At 40.7% G+C, this 23,327-nt stretch overlaps 6 protein-coding genes across 6 annotated transcripts; 4 read left to right on the top strand and 2 right to left on the bottom strand.

The window, feature by feature from the left end:
- Window positions 1–514: 514 nt before the first annotated feature.
- On the bottom strand, window positions 515–3,142 carry LOC130933756 (uncharacterized). Its single transcript, XM_057863375.1, has one exon. It carries the CDS (start codon window positions 3,140–3,142, stop codon window positions 515–517), a length of 2,628 nt encoding a protein of 875 aa, XP_057719358.1.
- Window positions 3,143–3,827: 685 nt separating this feature from the next.
- On the top strand, window positions 3,828–5,715 carry LOC130970469 (uncharacterized). Its single transcript, XM_057896564.1, has 4 exons — window positions 3,828–4,164; window positions 4,286–4,387; window positions 4,495–4,621; window positions 5,114–5,715. Exons 1-4 carry the CDS (start codon window positions 3,958–3,960, stop codon window positions 5,332–5,334), a joined length of 657 nt encoding a protein of 218 aa, XP_057752547.1. The 5' UTR covers window positions 3,828–3,957; the 3' UTR covers window positions 5,335–5,715.
- A 289-nt stretch (window positions 5,716–6,004) lies between these two features.
- LOC130970460 (pyruvate, phosphate dikinase, chloroplastic-like) lies at window positions 6,005–11,296 on the top strand. The gene is made up of 18 exons (XM_057896553.1): window positions 6,005–6,198; window positions 6,299–6,532; window positions 6,610–6,747; window positions 6,880–7,042; window positions 7,124–7,359; window positions 7,473–7,601; window positions 7,758–7,937; window positions 8,218–8,355; window positions 8,460–8,624; window positions 8,736–8,897; window positions 9,004–9,093; window positions 9,241–9,557; window positions 9,662–9,791; window positions 10,013–10,141; window positions 10,344–10,481; window positions 10,567–10,644; window positions 10,741–10,832; window positions 10,913–11,296. The coding sequence occupies exons 1-18, from the start codon at window positions 6,124–6,126 to the stop codon at window positions 10,965–10,967; spliced, it is 2,649 nt and encodes an 882-aa protein (XP_057752536.1). The 5' UTR covers window positions 6,005–6,123; the 3' UTR covers window positions 10,968–11,296.
- A 786-nt stretch (window positions 11,297–12,082) lies between these two features.
- LOC130933746 (protein MAIN-LIKE 1-like) lies at window positions 12,083–14,509 on the top strand. The gene is made up of 5 exons (XM_057863366.1): window positions 12,083–12,154; window positions 12,783–13,043; window positions 13,146–13,525; window positions 13,645–13,732; window positions 13,826–14,509. The coding sequence occupies exons 1-5, from the start codon at window positions 12,083–12,085 to the stop codon at window positions 14,507–14,509; spliced, it is 1,485 nt and encodes a 494-aa protein (XP_057719349.1).
- A 3,618-nt stretch (window positions 14,510–18,127) lies between these two features.
- On the top strand, window positions 18,128–19,586 carry LOC130933737 (serine/threonine-protein phosphatase 7 long form homolog). The gene is made up of 5 exons (XM_057863357.1): window positions 18,128–18,540; window positions 18,650–18,761; window positions 18,914–19,000; window positions 19,091–19,288; window positions 19,401–19,586. The coding sequence occupies exons 1-5, from the start codon at window positions 18,128–18,130 to the stop codon at window positions 19,584–19,586; spliced, it is 996 nt and encodes a 331-aa protein (XP_057719340.1).
- A 798-nt stretch (window positions 19,587–20,384) lies between these two features.
- On the bottom strand, window positions 20,385–21,930 carry LOC130933729 (uncharacterized). Its single transcript, XM_057863349.1, has 2 exons — window positions 20,919–21,930; window positions 20,385–20,830 (listed from the first exon to the last, which is right to left on the bottom strand). The coding sequence occupies exons 1-2, from the start codon at window positions 21,928–21,930 to the stop codon at window positions 20,385–20,387; spliced, it is 1,458 nt and encodes a 485-aa protein (XP_057719332.1).
- Window positions 21,931–23,327: the final 1,397 nt, after the last annotated feature.

Genomic DNA, 23,327 nt, shown 5'->3' with positions numbered 1-23,327 from the left:
GATGACAGCGACGAGTCGATTGAGGATGAGGAGCCACTCATACGTAGGGGTTACCGGACACGGGTGCCACGCCGTTGCGGCACTGGATCACACCTATTTAGATGATTCATGGATAGTGGTGTATGTCATGTTGTTATATTTATATTGTGTACCTTGTTGGTTGGTTATCATTGTTATGGTATGTACTTTGTTATTATGTTATTTGATATTATGTTATGTACTTTGATGTTTTGTTATGTCATTTACTTTGATGTATTCTACTTTTATGTTATGATTTATAGTTTGATGTTATGTTATTCGTTATCAGGCATCCCATGATATAATGTTGTTTGTTATAGATATAAATTTTAATCATTTAAAAGACATTCAACAGAAATATTTGGTACAAATAACAAGTTTCATTACACATAGGAAACAACTTAATTCCAGACAAGTGCTAATACATTAACAATTAAAAACAATTAGAAAACAAGTGCTAATACATTAACAAACAAACACAGACATAGCAAATCTCCTACTGATTTCCAGCAGTCCCGCTGGGACTTGCGGCTTGTGGACAACTACGCCTGGTGTGACCTGGCTGCCTGCGGAGGCCACATCTCTTTGGCCGGTTCGGATCTGGTTCATCCATGTTGGTGCGAATTCTTGTGGATCTAGGACGACCCTCCCTCGCACGCCTCATACTCGGATCCGGTATAACGGTAGGCCCGGCATAAGGTGGCCAGAAACCCTCTGGAATGGGAGGGGTAAATCCCATCTGATAGATACCGAAAATGGAACTAAGGCGATATACCTCGTGGACGTAAGGCTGCCATGTAAGCCGTGAATAAGCACAGCATGCCAATGCGTGCGAACAGGGAAAATGAAGTGCTTGGAAGTATCCACAATCACAAGTCTTAGACCCTAATGAGACCCTGTACGTACCAAGAGAGAATGAACCTGTCGGAGTCGTCTCAGCAACGGTGTACTCCGAGTTATCCCTGTCGTAAACAGTCACCGTGAAGTGCCTGGCTGTCCTCAGGTTGGCCTCGATACACTTTACTAGGTATTGACTGAATTGTTGTCCAGTACCCATCTGAGCCTCGGCCTCCCTACCCTTACGGACAAATAGCTCAGCTAGCCTTCCGTATGTGGCCTTCACCAGCGAGCAAACAGGGAGGTTTCTAACCCCCTTCAGGATTGAGTTGACACATTCCGAAATATTGGTCGTCATGTGCCCGAATCTCCGACCCTCATCACAGTACTGTGTCCACAACGAATACTCGATTCGGTTCGCCCAGTCACACATTGCCGGATTCTCAGAGCGCAGAATGTCAAACCAGTAGTCGAACTCCACCTCGGTCTTGGCATATGCGGCGTTAACAAGAAGCCTCCGGGCATCTTTTCCCTTGAACGTCAAGGCAAAGTTCGCTGCAACGTGTCGAATGCAGAACACTCGGTACGCAGCAGGGGGTAGCCATCCCCCTTCCGGAGCCTCGAGGGCTGCCTTGATGCCGTTATGCCTATCTGAAATAACTAACAGACCCGGCTGAGGTGTCACGTGCTCACGGAGGTGGGAAAGAAAGAAAGACCATGACTCAGCATTCTCACCCTCAACTAGTGCAAATGCCACGTGGAGGATGTTCGAGTTTCCGTCCTGTGCAATGGCGACTAGCAGTGTTCCCCCATACTTCCCATATAGATGGGTGCCATCAATACTCACCAAAGGCTTGCAATGACGGAATGCCTGGATACAAGGGGGGAAAGTCCAGAACAGCCTATGAAAATAAACCTGAGACTCGTCGACCTGTTCCCCAACTCGAACAGGGCAAGTCCTGAGGACGGCTACAGTGCTAGGCATCGTCAGCTGAACTCCTAAAACCCACCTAGGGAGCTCATTGTACGACTCGTCCCAGTCCCCATATATGACGGCAACGGCCTTCTGCTTCGCCATCCATACCCTCCTGTACGTAGGCCTGAACCCAAAGTGTGCGGCCGTGGCATTTTGAAGCACCTTGATGTTCACAGCTGCATCAGCCCTAACCATCGGCATAATGAAGGTGGATATGACATGGTAGTCCAGACTCCTATGATCGCTGGAGATGGAGCTGGCAAGACATGTATGCGGTCCGTTGTATCGCTTCACTTCCCAGATACCCTTCCGCTGTCGGAGACTCAACCGAATTAGCCATGTGCACCCATTCCCAAACTCAGAACACTTTCCCACATACCTGCGGTAGTCAGACTCAACGACCTTGTACTGGACCCCTCGGCGGATACTGTACGTCTTCACACTCAACAACGCCTCATCTTTATCCTGAAATTGTTGGCCAACTTGGAACTCGTTCATACCGGCAGACCCCTCGGTCTCTCTAGCGCCAAATCCTGAGGGCTGCAGAGCATTTTCGTCCTGCCGCATGGCATCCAGGTCCAATGAGGAAAAATGGGGTGGATACTGCTGTGTGCCAGAACTAGATCCACCTGTAGTCCTTGTCGGAACAGTAGTTCCAACATCATCGCCGCTTTCATCAGCGATCATATCCGGCTCCACGTCATCGTCATCTGGATCATCAAACAAACCATCACCAACACCAGCCGGTGTGGGACAATGTACCTCGGTGGGAATATGTTCCCCATACCGAACCTCGTCTCCAACATTGCCGCTCAGATCAACGGCAAACGAAGGGGACGCAATAGGCAGCATCGGTGGCTCATACACAGGAGCAGAGGATGAAGCAACAGCAGGTCTCGAGCTCGAGCCGGCAACCGCGGCTATAGTATTGGCATTCCGGTTCGAACCACCCGAGCTAGATACCACATCAACCAACTTTGCCAACAGCTCTGGTGTCCTTACCTCGGGAAACTGCCTACGAGAAAGAAACATAACCTGCAAGTCCTCGTCACTACCGATTGTGAAACAATCAAACTTCACGGTGTCATGGAGCACCGCTGTTGGAATGCGGTAGAAAAACTTCTTGACCCTTTTAACTCCTTCAAGACCAAGCTTCTCCAGCACAGAGCTAACAAGAGCATCGTAGGTGGTTGTTGGCGTCACGATAATACATAGGGGATCCTTATCAGTGAACTTCACGCCGGACCGAGTTTTTCTCTTAATCGACCCTCTGTAATGTACCAGAACTAGGAAACTCTCCTCACTAGCCATCTCCCCTCTTTGTTGAGAGTATCATGAGTTCACAGCATATATATACATTCCTGGCTCGCACTATATATATATATATAATTCGAATCTATATGTTTCGAATTATGTAGTATCACAAGCTAACCTAGTAATTCGAATTAACTAAATTCGAATTAACTAAATTCGAATTAGTTAAGTGTAATTCGAAACAAGTTGTTTCGAATTACTTAATAATGTCTCCTTCCTAGTAATTCGAATTAAGTCAATTCGAATTACCTTATTTTGTTGCCTGAGTGTAATTCGAATCATATCAATTCGAATTACATGTAAGTATAATTCGAATCATATTGATTCGAATTATATAATAATTCGTCCTGGTTAATTCATGTATAGATTTTTGAATTGACTGAATTGGGTAATTTTGAGCTCTCCTTGCCTCATTTAGGTTTTTTACCCTATTTTTTTAAATTATTTTATTTATCTTAAATTTTACACTCTAATCTTTAATCATAAATTTTAGATTCTAAATTCAAATACTAAAATTAATTAATATTAACTAATTAAAATATAATTCTCACTCATTTTTCAATTGTAATAGAATCTCCTTTCGAAATTTTCAATCTTTCATTTTGTTTTAAGAAAAAATAAAATAAACAAATACAATAAAATGATCGAAAACCTAATTTCAATTTCAACCTTTGACCTTTGTTGTTGAATACTGGAAAACCCTCTCTTTCAAAGTGTCCCTCCCAAATCCAAAACCCCAAAGTAGAGAACATCCTACTACTAGTTTCGGGTGGTTCATTCTTTGCGAGTGGCAATAATTTCGATTTTCGAGAATGGGATTTGAGAGTTACGTGGTGGTTCACAACATTGCCAAAAGGCACAACGTTGGCACGCTTGCTCGAAGCGCCACTGCCTTCGGTGTTTCGGAGCTCATCCTAGTCGGTCGCCGTGATTTCAACTCCTTCGGCAGCCATGGCTCCTCCGCCCACCTCCGCTTCCGCCACTTCCACTCCCTTCACGACGCTCGCCAGTTTCTCAAGGTCCCTCCTTGCTTTCTCTTTCTACCTCCCAAATCAGTTGCTCTTTCCTCATTTATTTCTTTATCCGAAAATGGTTTCTTTTTTATGAAAATGAATCGGGTTCTGTTATTACTTTTCACAGGAGAAAGACTTCGATATTTGTGGAGTGGAGATCACCGAGAATGCCATGCCCGTGAACCAGCATCCTTTCAAAAAAAGCACGGCTTTCCTACTCGGCAACGAGGTTTTTCCTTTGTTGTTGATTTAATTGGTTTTTAGAACTTCACTCCTTCATGGAGCATGAGAATCACGTTAGAAATTTGTTTGATTCCTGTGAAAGTTGCTGTGTAGGGTACAGGCCTTTCTGCTAAAGAATGTGAGATATGTGACTTCTTTGTATATATCCCACAATATGGAGGTGGCACTGCTTCTTTGAATGTTACTGTTGCTGCTTCAATTGTTCTGCATCATTTTGGAGGTACAAGCATATGTTAGTTACATATGAATGTGGGAGTGTTAGGATGAAGCTTTCATTATTGGTCATATTTCATCCAAATCCCTAGAATTTTGCAGTAACTCACAAAATGTGTTTATATCTGATGTTTGATACTTCTTATATCTGAAAGGAATATGCACATTTCTTTTTTGTAATATTTAAGTATACTTTTAGTGATGATGATGATTGAAAATTTGTATTTTTCGATTACCTTCGCAGTATGTGTTGCTCTTGCATAATCACTTTTTGTTTGTGTACATGTGTGGTTTCTATACATTGATATACAATGAGAAACATTCCAGTGGATTAGCTTCTTGGAAGTGGGATTTATTATTGAATATAAATTAAAGCATCATTGTTCATTGGTGAAAATCGTGTTGACTGTTTCTTAAGATCTAACTGCTTCTGCGTAGATTATGTCCTTGATGTATTCATTAAACTTGACTGTTGTTTCTGAACTATTATTTTTGCCAGTCTGGGCAGGTTTTGGAGAGAGATCTCGTGATGGGAACAAATTTGTTGTGGCTGAGAGACCTGTAAAGCAGGTTCGACGAAATTTCTGCACTGAAACAGAAGATGATATCGTTGAAGAACGTAAAGCTAGAAGAGAAAATGCTGCCAATGGTTTCTTTGATGAGAACGAAAACAACAATTCATCTTCAAACATGCTTGATGCATTATTTGTTGATGGCTGACAAATTGGTAACAATGATCTTTCCTCTTTGGGATTTAGATGCTTCAGTTGTGGCAGAGCTGAACCGGCACCTTACTCGTGTGTGTGGATTCAAGGAACTGACTGTTCGCTGCTACCATTGAAAGGTAGCTTGATATTTGGGACTCTCAGAAGAACAGAAAAGCCATTAGCTGGGGAAGGTTTCTGCGGCATTAGTTATACATTGTGTACTAATTTTATGGTGTGTCTGCTGTAACTTCCTCTGGTTACAGGGCAATACTTCTTAACAGTAAAACCACTGTTTCACATTTTATTTAGATATCATAAATGATTGTTTTGTCCTATTTTACCAAACAGTAATAAATAATCAAAATTGAGACCGGGGGCATGTTAGCAATTAGTATATTGGTATCCATACTGATCCAAAATCAGACAAAAAAAATGGTTATTTTTATGGAAAAAAACGGCCGGGGTCAAAGTTCAAACCCACTAGACAAGCCCCTGGTTTAGCAGCTGCTGGGAATATATATATATATTGGAAAAGGTAGCATGCAAGATACTTATCCGTTGGAGTAATCACTAAATGAAGATAACTACGAGGCCTCTTGCTGTAATAAATAGGATAAGCTTCCCCATTGCAATTTGTTTTTGATGCATGATGCAAGCACCGCTTGACGCTTTGACAGCTCCATCTCATTATTATTATATGTATATAAAGCCAACGTTAAGTTTATGTCTTGCACCTTAAACTATCAATTCAACGTTTTTATTATCAACCCCTTTAAACTGAAGCTGGAGTAAAAACTTGTCTATGGCGATGTCTAGACAGCGGGTATTCACTTTTGGCAAGGGCAGAAGTGAGGGAAACAAGGCCATGAAGGCCTTGGTAAGGCATTCTCTAATCTCTACATTTACATGTGTATGTATGTTATTAAGGCATGATTTTCATATCATGAGTGCTTCTGTTTTCTTCTGATTTGCAATAGTTGGGAGGAAAAGGGGCGAACCTGGCGGAAATGGCAAGCATTGGGTTATCAGTGCCTCCTGGACTGACCATATCAACAGAAGCTTGTCAAGAGTATCAGGACAACGGCAAGAAGCTACCTGATGGCCTCTGGGATGAGATTCTTGAAGGCCTCACTTTTGTGGAGTCAGAGATGGGAACCTCCCTTGGGAATCCTTCTAAGCCTCTCCTCCTCTCTGTGCGCTCTGGCGCCGCGGTATATATCATTCTTTTCTTCTTTTCTCATGTTGTGCTAATAGAACATAACTATCTAGTTTCCCCCACCTTTACAAGATTTCCATGCCTGGAATGATGGACACAGTTCTCAATCTTGGACTCAATGATGAAGTCGTTACTGGCTTGGCTGCAAAAAGTGGAGAGCGCTTCGCTTATGATTCATACAGACGTTTCTTGGACATGTTTGGAGATGTTGTGAGTAGTGAAATTGAAATCTAAAATCTTATTGCATGCAATATTTTAGTTACATAGTATCATTCTCTAAAACTGGAATAAGTAGCATTGTGTTTTTTCATAACTTCTAACTATCTTTTGTGTTGTATTTAGGTAATGGGTATTCCACACTCATTGTTTGAAGAAAAGTTAAAGAATCTAAAAGGTAGAAAAGGTGTCAAACTTGACACTGATCTAATAGCATCTGATCTCAAGGATGTGGTTGAGCAATACAAGAATGTCTACCTCGAAGCCAAGGGAGAAAGTTTTCCTTCAGGTGCTGAATGCATCGCCACCAACTTCTTGACAAGTATTCATGCCTTCATCCAACTGACATTTTTCAATTTACCAATTGCAGATCCAATGCAGCAGCTAGAATTAGCGATTAAAGCAGTTTTCAACTCTTGGGATAGCCCAAGGGCCATTAAGTACAGGAGTATTAATAAAATATATGGGCTAAAGGGAACCGCTGTGAACATTCAAAGCATGGTGTTTGGCAACATGGGCACTACTTCAGGAACTGGCGTCCTGTTCACGCGAAATCCAAGCACCGGCGAAAAGAAACTCTATGGGGAGTTTCTGATTAATGCTCAGGTTACATCTGATACCATATAATAATTTTCTAATACTACTTGTTTAGTGTTGATGTGATAGAGTAGAGCTGCTTTTTAAGGAGCATCATTGTTTTATTATTATTATTGATGTAGGGAGAGGATGTAGTTTCCGGAATCAGGACACCTGAGGATTTGGAGATGATGAAAACTTGCATGCCGGAAGCTTACAAAGAACTTGAGGAGAACTGTGAAATATTGGAGAAGCAATACAAGGATATGATGGTTAAATTCCAATCTCATAGATTCTTATATATTCTTAATCCTGTGTAATATTTGTTTATTTACAGAAACTGATGTTTGCTGCTCTGCATGCTATTCTGGCTTCAATTTGAATGGATTAAGACAAAGCTTCTGAAATTTCTTTAACCTGTAATGCAGGATATTGAGTTCACTGTTCAAGAAAATAGGTTGTGGATGTTGCAGTGCCGAAGTGGAAAACGTACTGGTAAAGGTGCCGTCAAAATAGCTGTTGATATGGTTAAGGAAGGACTTGTTGATATTCGTTCTGCAATCAAGATGGTAGAGCCACGCCATCTTGATCAACTTCTTCACCCTCAGGTATATATTCTGTTGTAATTGCCAGTATCTCTATGACCAGTACCAGTGTGTCGTGTGCCAATAGATTCTTTTTGTCTCTTATTGCATAGAAGGAAAGTAGCAACTAGCCAACTAGTTTCAGCTTGAAAGGACTTGGAGGAATTAAACTAACTTGAAAAAATAGTATTAAGTGACCAGTAATCAGAACCACACACTCAGTTGTAAGATTTTGAAATAGTAATAAGTACGGCTTCACTAGACTATGCTTGGTGTTTTTGACTTGTTTTAATTGTTCGGTTAGTTTGAGGATCCATCTGCTTACAAGGACAAAGTGATTGCCACGGGCTTGCCTGCTTCCCCTGGAGCTGCAATAGGGCAGATTGTGTTCACTGCTGATGATGCAGAGGCATGGCATGCAGAAGGAAAGAGTGTCATATTGGTATGGCAATAATCCCCCTTGCTCTAGTTTTTTTGTGATCAGTAGATCATCCATTATTGCTAAATGAGTGACTATTAGCTGATCCAGTCTTGCATTGTTGAAAGGTGAGGACAGAGACAAGTGCAGAGGATGTTGGCGGTATGCATGCAGCTGCTGGGATCTTGACAGAGAGAGGTGGTATGACATCTCATGCTGCCGTTGTAGCCCGCGGATGGGGAAAGTGTTGTGTGGCTGGCTGCTCTGGTATACTTGTAAATGACACCGAAAAGGTGACTGATTATTCATTTAGGTAGTACAAACATGCTAAATGGCCATCTTGCTATTGGTAGTAATTCATATAAAAAATAACCATGAGAGTATAATCTCAATCAATGAAGCAGGTGGTGGTAGTTGGGGATAAGGTGCTCCGGGAAGGAGAATGGATATCACTTAATGGGTCCACCGGTGAGGTGATACTAGGAAAGCAACCACTTTCTCCTCCAACTCTAAGTGATGATCTGGCAACCTTCATGTCTTGGGCTGATGAAACAAGGCATCTGAAGGTGAGTGTATGTCATGAGTCTTACCTACTTCATAGTTTGAGTTGAATTAAAGCTTCAAAATATTGTTTTCTGAACATTGTGAATTCATATTGCTGTTGTGAATCAGGTAATGGCAAATGTTGACACACCTGCAGATGCACTAACAGCTAGACAGAATGGTGCCCAAGGAATTGGACTGTGCAGGACCGAACACATGGTAAAAAAAAATAAAATTTCAACTCCTTGGTCATAATTAAATGAAAAGTGTGCTCTCAATATTCCTCAATATATATATAGAGGAATAATGCATGCTCAATTGTTATGGCACTAAATATTTAAGAATTGTATGATTCTCTACTTTCAGTTTTTTGCCTCAGACGAGAGGATAAAGGCCGTGAGGTTGATGATAGTAGCCATTACGCCAGAACAGAGGAAAGCCGCAATTGACCTGTTGCTACCTTATCAGAGATCAGATTTCGAGGGGATCTTCCGCGCAATGGACGGTCTCCCGGTGACAATCCGATTGTTGGATCCTCCACTTCATGAGTTTATTCCCCAGGGTGAGTTGCATCACATTGTCAGGGAGCTAACTTCGGAGACAGGTATCAATGAAGAAGAAATCTTCTCTAGGATTGAAAAACTATCAGAAGTGAATCCCATGCTTGGTTGCCGAGGCTGCAGGTTTGCATCCCCCCCCCCCCCCCCCCCTCTCTCTTTCTCTCTCTCCTTAGTTTATGGATTGATTCACGGCATTCATATCTGACTATTGAATTTTCTGTCAACAGGCTAGGAATCTCATACCCGGAACTAACTGAGATGCAGGTTCGTGCAATCTTTGAGGCTGCAGTTTCAGTGAGTAACCATGGCATTAAAGTTCTGCCGGAAATAATGGTTCCACTTGTTGGTACACCTCAGGCATGATTCTTATTCAATCTCATTCCCTTGCTGCTTTCTTGCTTCACTTTTTGCTCTACATGTACCATTAATCATAAAAATTATGTTATAGCTTTATCTTACATTCTTTGAGCCAAGGCTTCGTAGTCTTTTTAGTTTTTCCTAAACGGTATGTACCAAGTACAACTACATTAGCTTCTTGTTTTGATTATTTATAATCTTTCCTCTTTTATCCTTGGCAGGAGTTGAAGCACCAAGTGAGTTTAATAAGAAATGTTGCTGTGAAAGTGTTCTCTGAGACGGGTTCCTCTCTAAGCTATAAAGTAGGAACCATGATTGAGGTCCCTAGAGCTACTCTGATTGCAGATGAGGTATAACTTAAATCCTCTGTTATTTATCAACTCAAAGAATCACATTTAGATTCTAGCTTTGCATATTACTAATTTCGAATATGATAAAGCCATAAAGAATGGCAATCGACTCCACCATTTTGCTTAGGCTGGAACAATTAAAGTGTCATTCTATTCCCTTTTGGTTTCTCACACTTCAGAATTTTATTATCTGTTCATGTAGATTGCAGAGGAAGCAGAATTCTTTTCATTTGGAACCAATGACCTTACCCAAATGACATTTGGGTACAGCAGAGATGATGTTGGCAAATTTCTTCCTATTTACCTGTCAACCGGCATTCTGCAGAATGACCCATTTGAGGTTAATTGAAAAACTTCACTTTGTTTCTTCATGGAACATGTATGAAGAATGCTTGCTGAATTTGAACTGTTGACAATATTATCAGGTACTTGACCAGAAGGGTGTTGGTCAACTCATCAAGATTTGCATAGAAAAGGGACGTGCTGCTAGACCAAACTTAGAGGTAGGAATAGATGCACAACTAATACAAATAATTTGAACCAACCGAATCTTCATACACAATGATATAAAAGCATTTGTTATATGCATGATATCTCAGGTTGGAATATGCGGAGAGCATGGTGGTGAACCATCCTCTGTTGCATTCTTTGCTAAAGTTGGTCTTGACTATGTTTCCTGTTCTCCTTATAGGTCAGATTTTCAGGCCCATTAAAATGAGTGATTTTGTTCTAACAATCACCAAACTGAGATTTGTTGACACTTTCTTGCAGGGTTCCAATTGCTAGCCTTGCAGCAGCTCAAGTTGCAGTGGAAGATGGGAATTGACACTCTAACTCGCTCTGAATATTGTGGTCTATAATAAGTCCATTCATGTAAATCGGAAATGGATATGAAACAGAAACTTGGCCTACAAATATCTGTAGAGACATGTATGTATATCTTAGTCATAAAATAAGAGAGATTCTGTAGAAGTTCTTGTACATTTTCCACACTCTCTTTTGCTAATAAAGTCCATTCATGTAAATCAGAAATGGATATGAAACAGAAACTTGGCCTACAAATATCTGTAGAGACATGTTTGTATATCTAAGTCATAAAATAAGAGAGATTCTGTAGAAGTTCTTGTACATGTTCCACACTCTTTTGCTAATAAAGTCTTCCATAAATTTGTGTATCTTTCTTTTAATTAATTGATGATACTCTTTCTTGCAATATGAAAGATGAAATCAATGCCTATTGCCAGATGAAATGAATCATATATGACGATGATTTAATAGATTATCTTTATCATATATATTAAAATACTTTTTATCCCTAATATTTTTGAATTTTTTAAAAATACCCTTACATTTTTAATTCAATTCAATTTTGTCGAAAAATGCTGAATAAGTTTTTATTTTACCCATTTTAACCTTTCTGTTAGGGTAAAAAACCCAAATGAGCCAAGGAGAGCTCAATATAACTCAAATCAGCCAAATCAAACTTTCATACCTGAATTTACCAGGACCAATTTATATATAATTCGAATCAATAAGATTCGAATTAAATTTACATGTAATTCGAATTGAATCAATCCAAACTACTCTCAAAAACAACTATAAGCTAATTCGAATCAATACAAAACGAATTAAACTTGCAATCCTCCCTAGTAATTCGAAACAAATAAATTCGAATTATGAAAGGCTAGTTCGAGTGATATTAATTCGAATTAGATGGAGAAGTGCACAAAAGAGAGGTTCGAATCAAGTTGATTCCAATTAGGTGAATTTCGTTCTACTAAGTAATTCGAATCAAGTTGATTCGAATTACAAGGGTTTCGGCTATATAAGGAGTTCGAACCTAGTTCATTCGAATCACTTTGTCATTCTCCAACCCCACCAAATCCCAGAGAAAACGACCAACATTCGGGCCGAGTAAGACCAGAGCGGCATTTTCAGTCGATGGGGGACGATCCGGGGAGGCTTTATCGTTTGGATGGAGTTGCTCATATCGCCGGTGTGATCAACGACGAGGTTAGTGGTTTAAGATGTTGCGCTGTTGATTGTGTTTTTTGTTAGTGGTTGATGAAAGCGGTTTATGATAATGGTATTTGTTAATGGTTTTTGATAATGGTTTATGTTACTGTTAGTGGTTTAGAATAGTGGTTTAGGATAGTGGTGTATGCTAGTGGTTTTTGTTAATGGTTTTTTATAGCGGTTTATTTTAGTGTTAGCGGTTTAAGCAAGTGGTTTAGGCCAGTGGTTTTTGTTAGTGGTTTTTGAAATGGTTTTTTGTAAGCGGTTTTTGTGAATGGTTTTGGATAGTGGTTTTAGTGATGGTTAGCGGTTAAGGGTGGTGGTTTAGGATGGTGGTGTAGGCTAGTGGATCTTGTTAATGGTTTTTTATAGCGGCTTATTTTAGTGTTAGCGGTTTAGGCAAGTGGTTTTAGTGAATGGTTTTGGATAGTGGTTTTAGCGAATGGTTTTGGATAGTGAGTTTAGTGAAATGGTTTTTTGTAAGCGTTTTTTGAGAATAAAATGTTGGTCGCTTGTTTCATATATGTTATGTTGAACGATTTATTTTCTGGTTCCTTATGAAATATATTGTATATGTTACTGGTTTGTGCATCTGTTCTAATTATGCGGTTTATGTACTGGCCAGCCTCGTCGTTGCATATCCAGCGTTAGGCGGCAGCAGGGGATGCGTCTTGATGAGAGGTACGTACCGTACTTTCAGATGGCCGGATTGTACCATCTTGCGAGACTGAACGACAGATGGTTCCGACTAGATGAGTCCCTAGTCAGCGCATTCGTCGAGAGGTGGCGGCCTGAGACGCACACCTTCCACATGCCGTTCGGAGAGTGCACCATCACGCTTCAGGACGTCGCATACCATCTGGGGTTGCCAGTGGACGGAGATTACGTCAGTGGTTGCCTGACAGACTTCCACCTTTACATTGAGGGTGGGAGGCCAGCTTGGCAATGATTCCGTGAGTTGCTCGGTGTTGCACCTCCCGAGAACCAGGTGCAGAAATTCGCAGTCAACTGCACCTGGTTCCAGGAGACATTTGGAGAGTGTCCAGACGGGGCTGATGAGGAGACAGTTAGGCGCTTTGCCCGTGCCTATATCATGATGTTATTGGGCACGCAGCTGTTTGCCGACAAGTCCGGCAATCGTATACACATCAGATGGCTACCCTATGTTGCTCGGCTTGAGGAGATGGGTCGCTACAGTTGGGGGTCGGCGGCACTAGCATGGTTGTACCGGTGCATGTGCCGAGTCGCCAACAGACATGTCGTGAAGCTAGCTGGCCCTTTACAGTTACTGCAGTCTTGGATCTTCTGGAGGTTTCCTACTTTTAGGCCTACTGGGTATGATGAGATTAGCTGGCCCCTTGCCTCGAGGTACCGTTATTGTTTTATACTATGTATTCTTGTTGTATTTATTTTCGATTATGCAAGCAATTTCATGCCTTGTAGAGTGAGTCATGAATACAATAGAATTTTTTAATTCTCTTACGCAGATGGTCTGGTTACAATCTTGGGATTAGCAACAAGGGACCTCGGGTACAGATGGCTCGCCTGAAGATCGACTTGTTACAGCCTCGGGATGTAAGTACGCTGAGCCCATATGTATCTGCAGTCGTTGTTTCAGTTTATATTGTCTAGCAGAAGTGCAAAAATGTTTTTATTTGTTTTTTTCAGTTCATATGGATGCCCTATAGCGCACTCGACGTCATCCAGGTTGTCCATCCGGAGGTGTTGGAGCCTCGGCATACGATGTTATGGCGGTGTAGGACGTCTCTGATTTATTTTGCGGTGGTCGAGTGGCATCAGGTTGATAGAGTTTTACCGCAGTTAGGCGGCGTTCAGCCCACACCGCGTCCCGCCCTGAACATCGACTTCTTGATGTCGAAGGACGGGAGAGGAGGTGACCGTTGGTTCCCGGCGCATTTACCTGAGTGGCATCTTCAATGGCAGGAGCGTGCGGAGCACATTTTACAGTTCGACATCGTGGCCGACCCCGGCCCGTCGCATGATTTCTTGACATGGTGGTATCAGCACGGAAAGAGATTCCTGTCGCCAGAGATGTTATTGGGGGATCCTAGAGGTATTCCTATTCCGGATGAGGCGACGCAGAGGGGTGCAGGCCGAGTTCCAGATATGGACCGAGTTGAGGATGTTCCTGACAGACGTCGTATTGAGAGGAGAGCACGAGTCGGGACACGTCGTAGCCAGCGTGAGTGGAATTGGGTGGATCATGCTATGGATGACGTCGAGGACGCAGTTAGGGGTGGGGGGAGGCGGCGTGGTCGTGGAGGCAGGAGGAGGGTGGCTGCTGGTGGAGAGGGTGCCCATCAGCCTGGGGGGTGCAGCTGGAGGAGGTGATGTTGCGGGGGTTGATAGGGCCCATCAGGGCGGGCATGATGGTGAGTGGCATGGATCTGGTATGGGAGATCCCACGAGTCACACTGACGCTGGGCTTGGGGGTGGACCTCTTGGAGATTATTTCGTAGGTGTTCCCGGTGACGATCAGACCCTTCAGGAGAGTACTCCATGGGTGAGTCCGAGCTCGATGTTTCCAGACTTCCTTGCTAGTGATGGGATTGTGGCCGAGTTCGGTGGACCGCATTTCCTAGATGATATCCGGACCATCATGCAGGAGGATGAGGCTGCACCAGGACGGGTTCACACGACAGGGACACAGGCACCGCTAGATGTAGATCTGAACGAGCCTGCCACGGTGCCTCCTGCGCATACTTTTGCCATGGGTGGGACGCCAACATCGGCCCAGACTCTGGGGTCACATTCAGTTGCCGGCCCGTCATCATCCAGACCCGTGCATGTTCCGCCCATGACCCCGACAGACGCAGTTCTGGATGACAGTGACGACTCGATTGAGGATGAGGAGCCACTTACACGTAGGGGTTACAGGACACGGGTGCCACGCCGATGTGGCACGGGGTCGCACCTATTTAGATGATTTATGGATAGTGGTGTATGTCGTATTATTAAGTTTATATTATGTACCTTCTTTGTTGGTTATCAGTGTTATGTTATGTACTTTGATGTTATGTACTTTGATGTTATGTTATGTTATGTACTTTGATGTTATGTTACATATTATCAGTCATCCCATCAGATAGTGTAGTTTGTTTTAGTCACTAAATTCCAAAATTAGAAAGACATTCAACATACATATGTGGTACGAATTACAAGTTTCAACACTTATAGAATATAACTTAGTTCCACGTAGAACAATGGTTGCTAACTGAAATAAAATACATCTGCTGATATAGTAAGAAATAAAAACAGACAAACCAAATCTTCTATTAATTCCCAGCATTCCCGTTGGGTCCTGCGGCTTGTGGACAACTACGACGGGTGTGTCCTGGCTGCCTGCAGAGGCCACATCTCTTTGGCCGGTTCGGATCTGCATTATCCATGTTGGTGCGAATGCGTGTGGACCTTGGACGACCCTCCCTCGCACGCCTTATGTTCGGATCCGGTATAACGGTAGGCCCGACATATGGTGGCCAGAAACCCTCCGGAATGAGAGGTGTAAATCCCATCTGATAGACACCGAAAATGGAACTAAGGCGATAGACCTGGTGGACGTAAGGCTGCCATGTAAGACGTGAATAAGCACAGCAGGCCATATCGAACCTCGTCTCCAACATTGCCGCTCAGATCAACGGCAAACGAAGGGGAGGCAACAGGCTGCATCGGTGGCTCATACACAGGAACGGAGGATGAAGCAACCGCAGGTCTCGAGCTCGAGCCGGCAACCGCGGCTATAGTATTGGCATTCCGGTTCGAACCACCCGAGCTAGATACCACATCAACCAACTTTGCCAACAACTCTGGTGTCCTTACCTCGGAAAACTGCCTACGACAAATAAACATAACCTGCAAGTCCTCATCACTACCGATCGTGAAAGAATCATACTTCACGGTGTCATGGAGCACCGTTGTTGGAATGCGATAGAAAAACTTCTTAACCCTTTTAACTCCTTCGAGACCAAGCTTCTCCAGCACAGAGCTAACAAGAGCATCGTAGGTGGTTGTTGGCCTCACGATAATACATAGGGGATCCTTATCAGTGAACTTCACGCCGGACCGAGTTTTTCTCTTAATCGACCCTCTGTGATGTACCAGCACTAGGAAACTATCCTCACTAGCCATCTCACCTCTTTGTTGAGAGCAACATGAGTTCACAGCATATATATACAGCTCCGGCTCATTGTAATTCGAATCAACTAAATTCGCACCATATATATATATAATTCGAATCAATTGGATTCGAATTACAATTGCTCAATAATTTGAATCAATATCTTTCGAATTATGTGCTACTTCAGCCTATCATAGTAATTCGAATTAACTTAATTCGAATTACTCTTTTATAATTCGTTACATATTATTTCGAATTACTTCATGCTATTCCTTCCATGTAATTTGAATTAACATATTTCGAACTACATGAGAGTATAATTCGAATCGATTAGATTCGAATTATATAAAAATTTGGTTCTGGTTGAATGGTGTCTAGGAATTCAGTTTGGCTGATTTCGGTAAATTTTTCACTCCCATGGCTTAAATACATTTTTTGCCCTTTCTGTTAATTTTATGATGGTCAATTATTAAATCAATTATTTTACTAATTTTACCTCCCTATTTAATGTAATAACATCATCATCACACATTCACACCATCCCAAATTTCGCTTTTTATTTTTATTATGGAGAAGGGTCTGGAGTAGCATGGGTTTATGGAAAGAGTGTGCTTTACAACAGTGTGGGATCAGGTAAAGACAGATCGGATCGTCTGAATTTTCCATTACAAATTAGACGGTCCACATTGCTACCACAGATCGCAGGGTCTGATCTGCCCCCTCCCCCCGCCACGTGTCGCGTCCCTGTTATTCCCCACAGCGGTGCCCCTAACCCCAGCTCCTTCCCTTTACTGCATGTATTCCCAGTTCCACTATCCGAATTGCTCTTCTTCTCCATCCCAGCACCAACCTTTCTCCCATTCTCTTTCAGATCTTCTTCTTCTCAAAGTGAGCAAAAAAAAATTATAATGTCAAAAATACAAAAATCTAAAGATGTTAATCGTCCTGAACTTCATATTATAAGATATCTCAGCCATCCTTCATATTATAAGATATCTCAATCATTCTGATTATGTAAGTTTTTTTATTATTTTTTTTAATTTTTTAAAAAATATAACTAATATTGTCAAAAATTTAATTATAGTTGCTGTTATTAGTAGATCAAGTTAAGTATATGTTAGTGATATTATTATTTTTATTGTCATTATTTTTATTTTTATTATTATTATTATTTGAAAGTTATGGTAGTTGTTGTTGCTGGTTTGGGTTAAACGTTCTAATTAGGATGTTATGACTATTATAATTATTATGATTGTTAAGTTTGTTGTTATTATTAATTTAGAATTATAATTGTTGTTGTTAATTTAGTTATATTATAGCTGTTCTTGTTAGGTCGATTTAGGAACAACCTATCTCAGTGATATTATTATTATTATTATTATTATTATTATTATTATTATTATTATTATTATTATTATTTAATTAATATTATTATAAAAAATTTAATTATAGATTGTTAGTAGTTATTATTATTATTATTATTATTTCATAATAATAATTATTATTATAAAAAAATTAATTATAGATTGTTAGTAGTTTAAATTTAGGCTCCGGACGGTAAAAGTAATATATATTAGTAAAAGGAATATATTTAGAATTTTTTGTAGTATTTTTAGTAAAAAATATATGTTTAAAAGATACGTTTTTGGATTAATGTTGCTGATTTTGATCAATAATTAAGTTTTGTAAAATATAATAATACAATGTATTTGGTTTTTGATAATAATTATTTGTTTATTGTTATGTTTTTTATTGACTTAAGCATGCTGTTATATTTAGGTATATAATTTATAATTTATAATTTATAATTTATGTTTTTGTAGAGTTCACGAATGTTGAGGTGTAATCACCCTGTCCCTCCGAATCGGTACGATGATAGGGTGGTGGACCATTTACGATTTATTGGGTTTTATCATGCATCTCAAATTGGCATAGTCCAGTGTCAGAAAGCACTCGTAAATGCTTTAGTCGAAAGGTGGCATCCACAGACACATACCTTTCATCTTCCGATTGGTGAATGTGCTGTGACACTCGAAGATGTGACTATGATACTTGGTCTTCCAACGGACGGTCTTCCAGTCACAGGGATGACTATCAGCAGTGTTGACACCTTAGAGGCGGAGTGTTTGCACCAATTTGGGGTTACACCGAGAAAATCAGAATGTAGAGGAAGCGGTATAAAAATAGGGTGGCTACGGGATCTAAAAGAACACCTACAGTTGACTGACGAAGAAAGTAAACAGAGGTACGTGAAGGTCCACATTATGTTGTTGTTCGGTACAATATTGTTGGGAGACAAGTCGGGGGGAATCTGTGCACTGGAAGTTTCTGCCTTTACTTCGTGAATTTGGCAGTATCGTACAGTTCAGTTGGGGATCGGCTTGCCTTGCACATCTGTACAGGGTGTTATGCAGGGCATCTCGTTTTGATTGTAAGGAGATCAACAGTTCGCTGACACTGCTGCTCGTTTGGGCTTGAATGCGCCTGCCATTCCTAGCTTCGGTTCCTAGGAAACCTCGTAGTTTTCCGCTTGTGAACAAGTAACATTATCTTACATTTACTCCGTATCTTCATATTTAGAATCTAGTCCTATTAATGAATTAAGCGATATTAGTTAGCGTAACTGGGAGCGTGGAGATCGACGCTTTAGGTATATGAAATTTGCTGAGTTTAGGAAGGCTTTCGATGATCTGCAGGAAGGCCAGGTATATTTTCATTAAAGAAATATTTGGTTTAGGGGTTGCAGTGTTATTGTTATTCCGATTATAATCACTAGTGTCGTTTATCTTTCACAGTTTGCGTGGGTTGCTTCTTCTATGGATCGAGTGGATCCGGACATAATTCCTGCAGATATGTACATGCACTCAATTGTGTGGAGTTCTACGGTCCCGTTGGAATCTTTTGAATGCATTGAGTGGCATGCAACCGATCGGTCTAGGCGACAGTTTAGTTTTGTGCAGGGAGTTCCTCATCAGCAACGGAATATAGACAATGTACACAGAGAAGTTCCGATTATATACTTGTTTGCTCACTTGATTATAATATGTTCATATGTGGTATCCATGATGATATGTTTGTGTTTGATGTTAATATAATCATGTTAAGATGGTCTGTCTAATTAAGTTGTATCTAGGTGAGGGACGCACTCCAGATGATACAGAAAAAGGTTACAATCTCAGAGTTGATCCGCCTCGTCGTAGTGCTAATCGATTCACTCCGTCCATGTTCAAAAAGGCTGCCAAAAAATGCAAGAGTTTTGTGAAAGATGTAAAGTGGGCAATGAGAAAGTAGATGCTTGTATAGTTTACATTTTCTATGTGGGAATTAACTTATTAACCGACTATGTATGAAGTTATCAAATTAATATGGGCTATGTATTAGTTCAGTTTTCTATGTATTTATTAGCTTAATTAGTTATCAAGTACTATGTATAAAGTTATCAAATTAATATCGGCTATGTATTAGTGCACTTTTCTATGTATGAATTAGCTTAATTAGTTATCAAGTACTATGTATGAAGTTATCAAATTAATATGGGCTACATTTGAAATAGAGTAGATTGAAATAGAAATCACATCTGCCATAGAGTAGATTAATACAGAAATCTAAATACTTGTTTCAAATAGCATAATATATAAATCTAAAGACGCGCAAATCTTATAGTAGATTAATATAAGCTACAAGGTTTCAAATAGGATAATATATATGGCTCTACTGAGCATTATCTCCGCCACTTGCACCAACTGTTTGACGACATCTACTACAGATGTGTCCCTCGACCCCACATTGCCTACATCGCCGTGGACGACGTAGCATTCGCGTGTCCATCTCATTCAAGAAGCGCGTCATCCTGGGCCGACCTTTGGTTACGCGCCTGAGGTACGGATTTTGTACAAACCGCGGCCCATTGTATGTAGGCCATGTAGTTGGGTTTCCCAAGGGCCTAAACCTAGCACGATAAACCCGTCGTACTTGGTCCATCTTATACACATCATGGACGTACACTTGCCAATCCAGTCTTTGATTTACACAGCATGCAAACACATGCCGACACGGAATCCGGTCCACTTGGAACTCACCACAGTCACATCAGTGCCGGCGAAGGTCAACGGCATACTCTAACCCACTTGGCATCTCACGCACTTCAAAGACCTCATTCTGCCTGTCGAAGCAATTAACCTGGATGTTCCCTGATGCAAGTTGGTTTGCATGCAATTTTGAGGTCACAAGCTCAGAAAAAATATGACCAGCATTAATCCGAGCCTCCGCTTCGGATCTTTTTCGGGTGAACAACTCATTAAACCTGTAGAATGTTGCTTTGACAAGTGCAGTGATGAGAAGATTGCGTGCACCCATCAAGACTGAGTTGATACATTCTACTAAATTTGTCGTCATGTGACCCCATCGGTAGCCACCATCAAATGCTAACGCATACTGCTCGTGGGGGATTCGATTTAACCAGTTAGTGTAAGCCTCGCCCCGTTCTCGTAACCGCTGGTAATGCACTTCGTACTCGCGCACCGTCCTCGAATATCCTGCATAATAGCGAACAAAAAAAAGGATTAACAAACACTAATTGTTATTATCTCTGTTCATAACAAACTTTTAATTACTCAATGTTACCTATATTGACGACAAGTTTTTGCAGGTACGGTGCCTTGAATTTTCTCAAGAAGTTCGACTCTATATGCTTGATGCAAAACATATGGAAAGCTCTAGGAGGTGACCATGCTCCGTTACTGCGAGCCACAGCTGCATTGATGGATTCGTGTTGGTCGGATATCAACCCCACACCATCCCGAGTCACAACATGTTGTCGCAGGTTACTAAGAAAAAAGTGCCACGCATCAGATGTCTCTCCCTCCACAATAGCAAATGCAATTGGGACGATATTGTTGTTACCATCCTGTGACACTGCCACTAACAAACAACCCTTATACTTTCCGTACAAGTGGGTCCCATCCACCTGGACAACTGGCTTACAATGTCTGAATGCTCTAATGCATGGGTAAATACTCCAAAAGACCCGATGCAATACCCGGATATCATTTACCAAGTCATCGCCTTGGTATGCAGGCATAGTCTCAAAATAGACGATAGCTGATGGCTCCTTATGACACATGGCCTCAAACCATATCGGCAAAGCTTCGTACGATGCTTCCCAACCTCCAAATATTTTTTCTACTGACTTTTGCTTAGCCAACCATGCTTTCCGATAACTGATGGTGTAATTTAATTTGGATTGCACTTCTGCAATAACTGATTTTACCTTTAACAACGGGTCAGCCTCAACCAACGGCTTTATTGCTTCTGTAATTGTGTTATAATCCAGCTTCGAATGATCCTGAGATATGGTGGCTCTGGTACAGGTGTGACTACCATTATACCTCCTAATAACCCAACAGTACTTTCTGCTGATCATGCTAACCCTAATAAGCCAATCACACCCCTCCCCATACTGTGTACACTTGGCATAAAATGTCAACGGCTCTGACTCATACACCCGATAGTCTACACTTCTTCGGATGGCATACTCTTTCATCGCCCTAATAATAGCTTCCCTTGAACCGAATTTCATCCCCACAGCAAATTCACCATCTGCAACAATAGGTACTTCTGCCACGACGGCAGCCATACGAAAATTTAATAACCAAAATTAAAAGTTAATCAACACTCAATACATTTATGGTCATATTATTAAACTCTACATCAGGTTAATATCTCAATCTTAACAAAAAAATAAATAAAATACATAAATACATAAATAAATATTGATTAACAAATAATAATTAATATTTAACTACATCAATGACTAACCAAAAATTTTTATTGCCCTACATTTAACTACATAAACACCTGCACAAGTGCTAATTGAATATATTCTCACATGTCACTTAACTATTTACTCCATCAATAACTAACAAAAAATATTATTATCATACACTTAACTTATTCAACACATAAACAGATGCTAATTAAATATACTTTCACATGTAACTTAACTATTTGCTCCATCACTCAATATAGTTTATTACGGAATTCTAATCCATCTTTCTAAAAATAGGCAATTACGTACCGGTGCTCATGTAATCTGGAAACTCCGGAGCATGCATGGCTTCCAAATCCAACACTCGCATGAAAGATGGCTCCTCGAACGGCACTTCATTTGCCAGTGCATTTGCCACGTCTGTCACATTTGGAGCCATGGTGCCATCACCTTGATCTTCATCTCCATTTGGATCCACAACTTCATAATTGCTTTCGAACTCTTTCTCACTGTCACTATTGTAATCTTCTCGTATAATATTTCGGTCGGCCTCAGATTGTTCGAATTCAATGTACAGCTCGATAAACGACACCTGGCCACGACTTTCAATATACATTGAAAACATATCTTGCATACTCGCTTCGTCGGTTATGTATTTGGTTTGATATAGAACGAATCCACCAAATACTGTGATTGGATATCTGTATAAAATACATGATATCTTCCTTGACATCGCCAAATCTATCTTCTCATATATGACACCTTTCAGCTCTTCAAATGAGATTGTGAAGGGAATAACAACATCTAATGGATTTTCACAAATAAATTTTACTCCTTCAGATGTTTCTAATAAAATCTGACCAAAATAATATACCTTTAAAAGAACTCTATCATCCATTTCCCTCAACAACCTAAACAAAAACAGAACCCTCATGACCAATTTTTTTGAACCTCATAAGAAAGAAAAACGAACTAGGAGAAATAGAAAAACGCAGACACGGTGTGAGGAAGAAGACGCTCTCTGCCTAATTTATGAGTTACACATTTTTATATACATATAACCTCACAGATCGGACCCTACGAGTTGTTCAAACTCGTTCAAAATAATCTTATAATAATCAAATCGGACCCTACGAATTATTTTTTCAATTTATTAAAAAAAAACAAAACGGACGGTCCGAATTGCACCATCCAAAATTCAAATTTTCGCTCCTTGCAAATCGGACCATCCGATTTGCACCATATATTTTATTCTTCAGCAATTC

This window comes from Arachis stenosperma, chromosome 1, assembly GCF_014773155.1.
Source record: "Arachis stenosperma cultivar V10309 chromosome 1, arast.V10309.gnm1.PFL2, whole genome shotgun sequence".
Classification (NCBI taxonomy): domain Eukaryota; kingdom Viridiplantae; phylum Streptophyta; class Magnoliopsida; order Fabales; family Fabaceae; genus Arachis; species Arachis stenosperma.
Note: the sequence above shows the minus strand (reverse complement) of the source record. Positions and strands in the feature narration are given on the sequence as shown.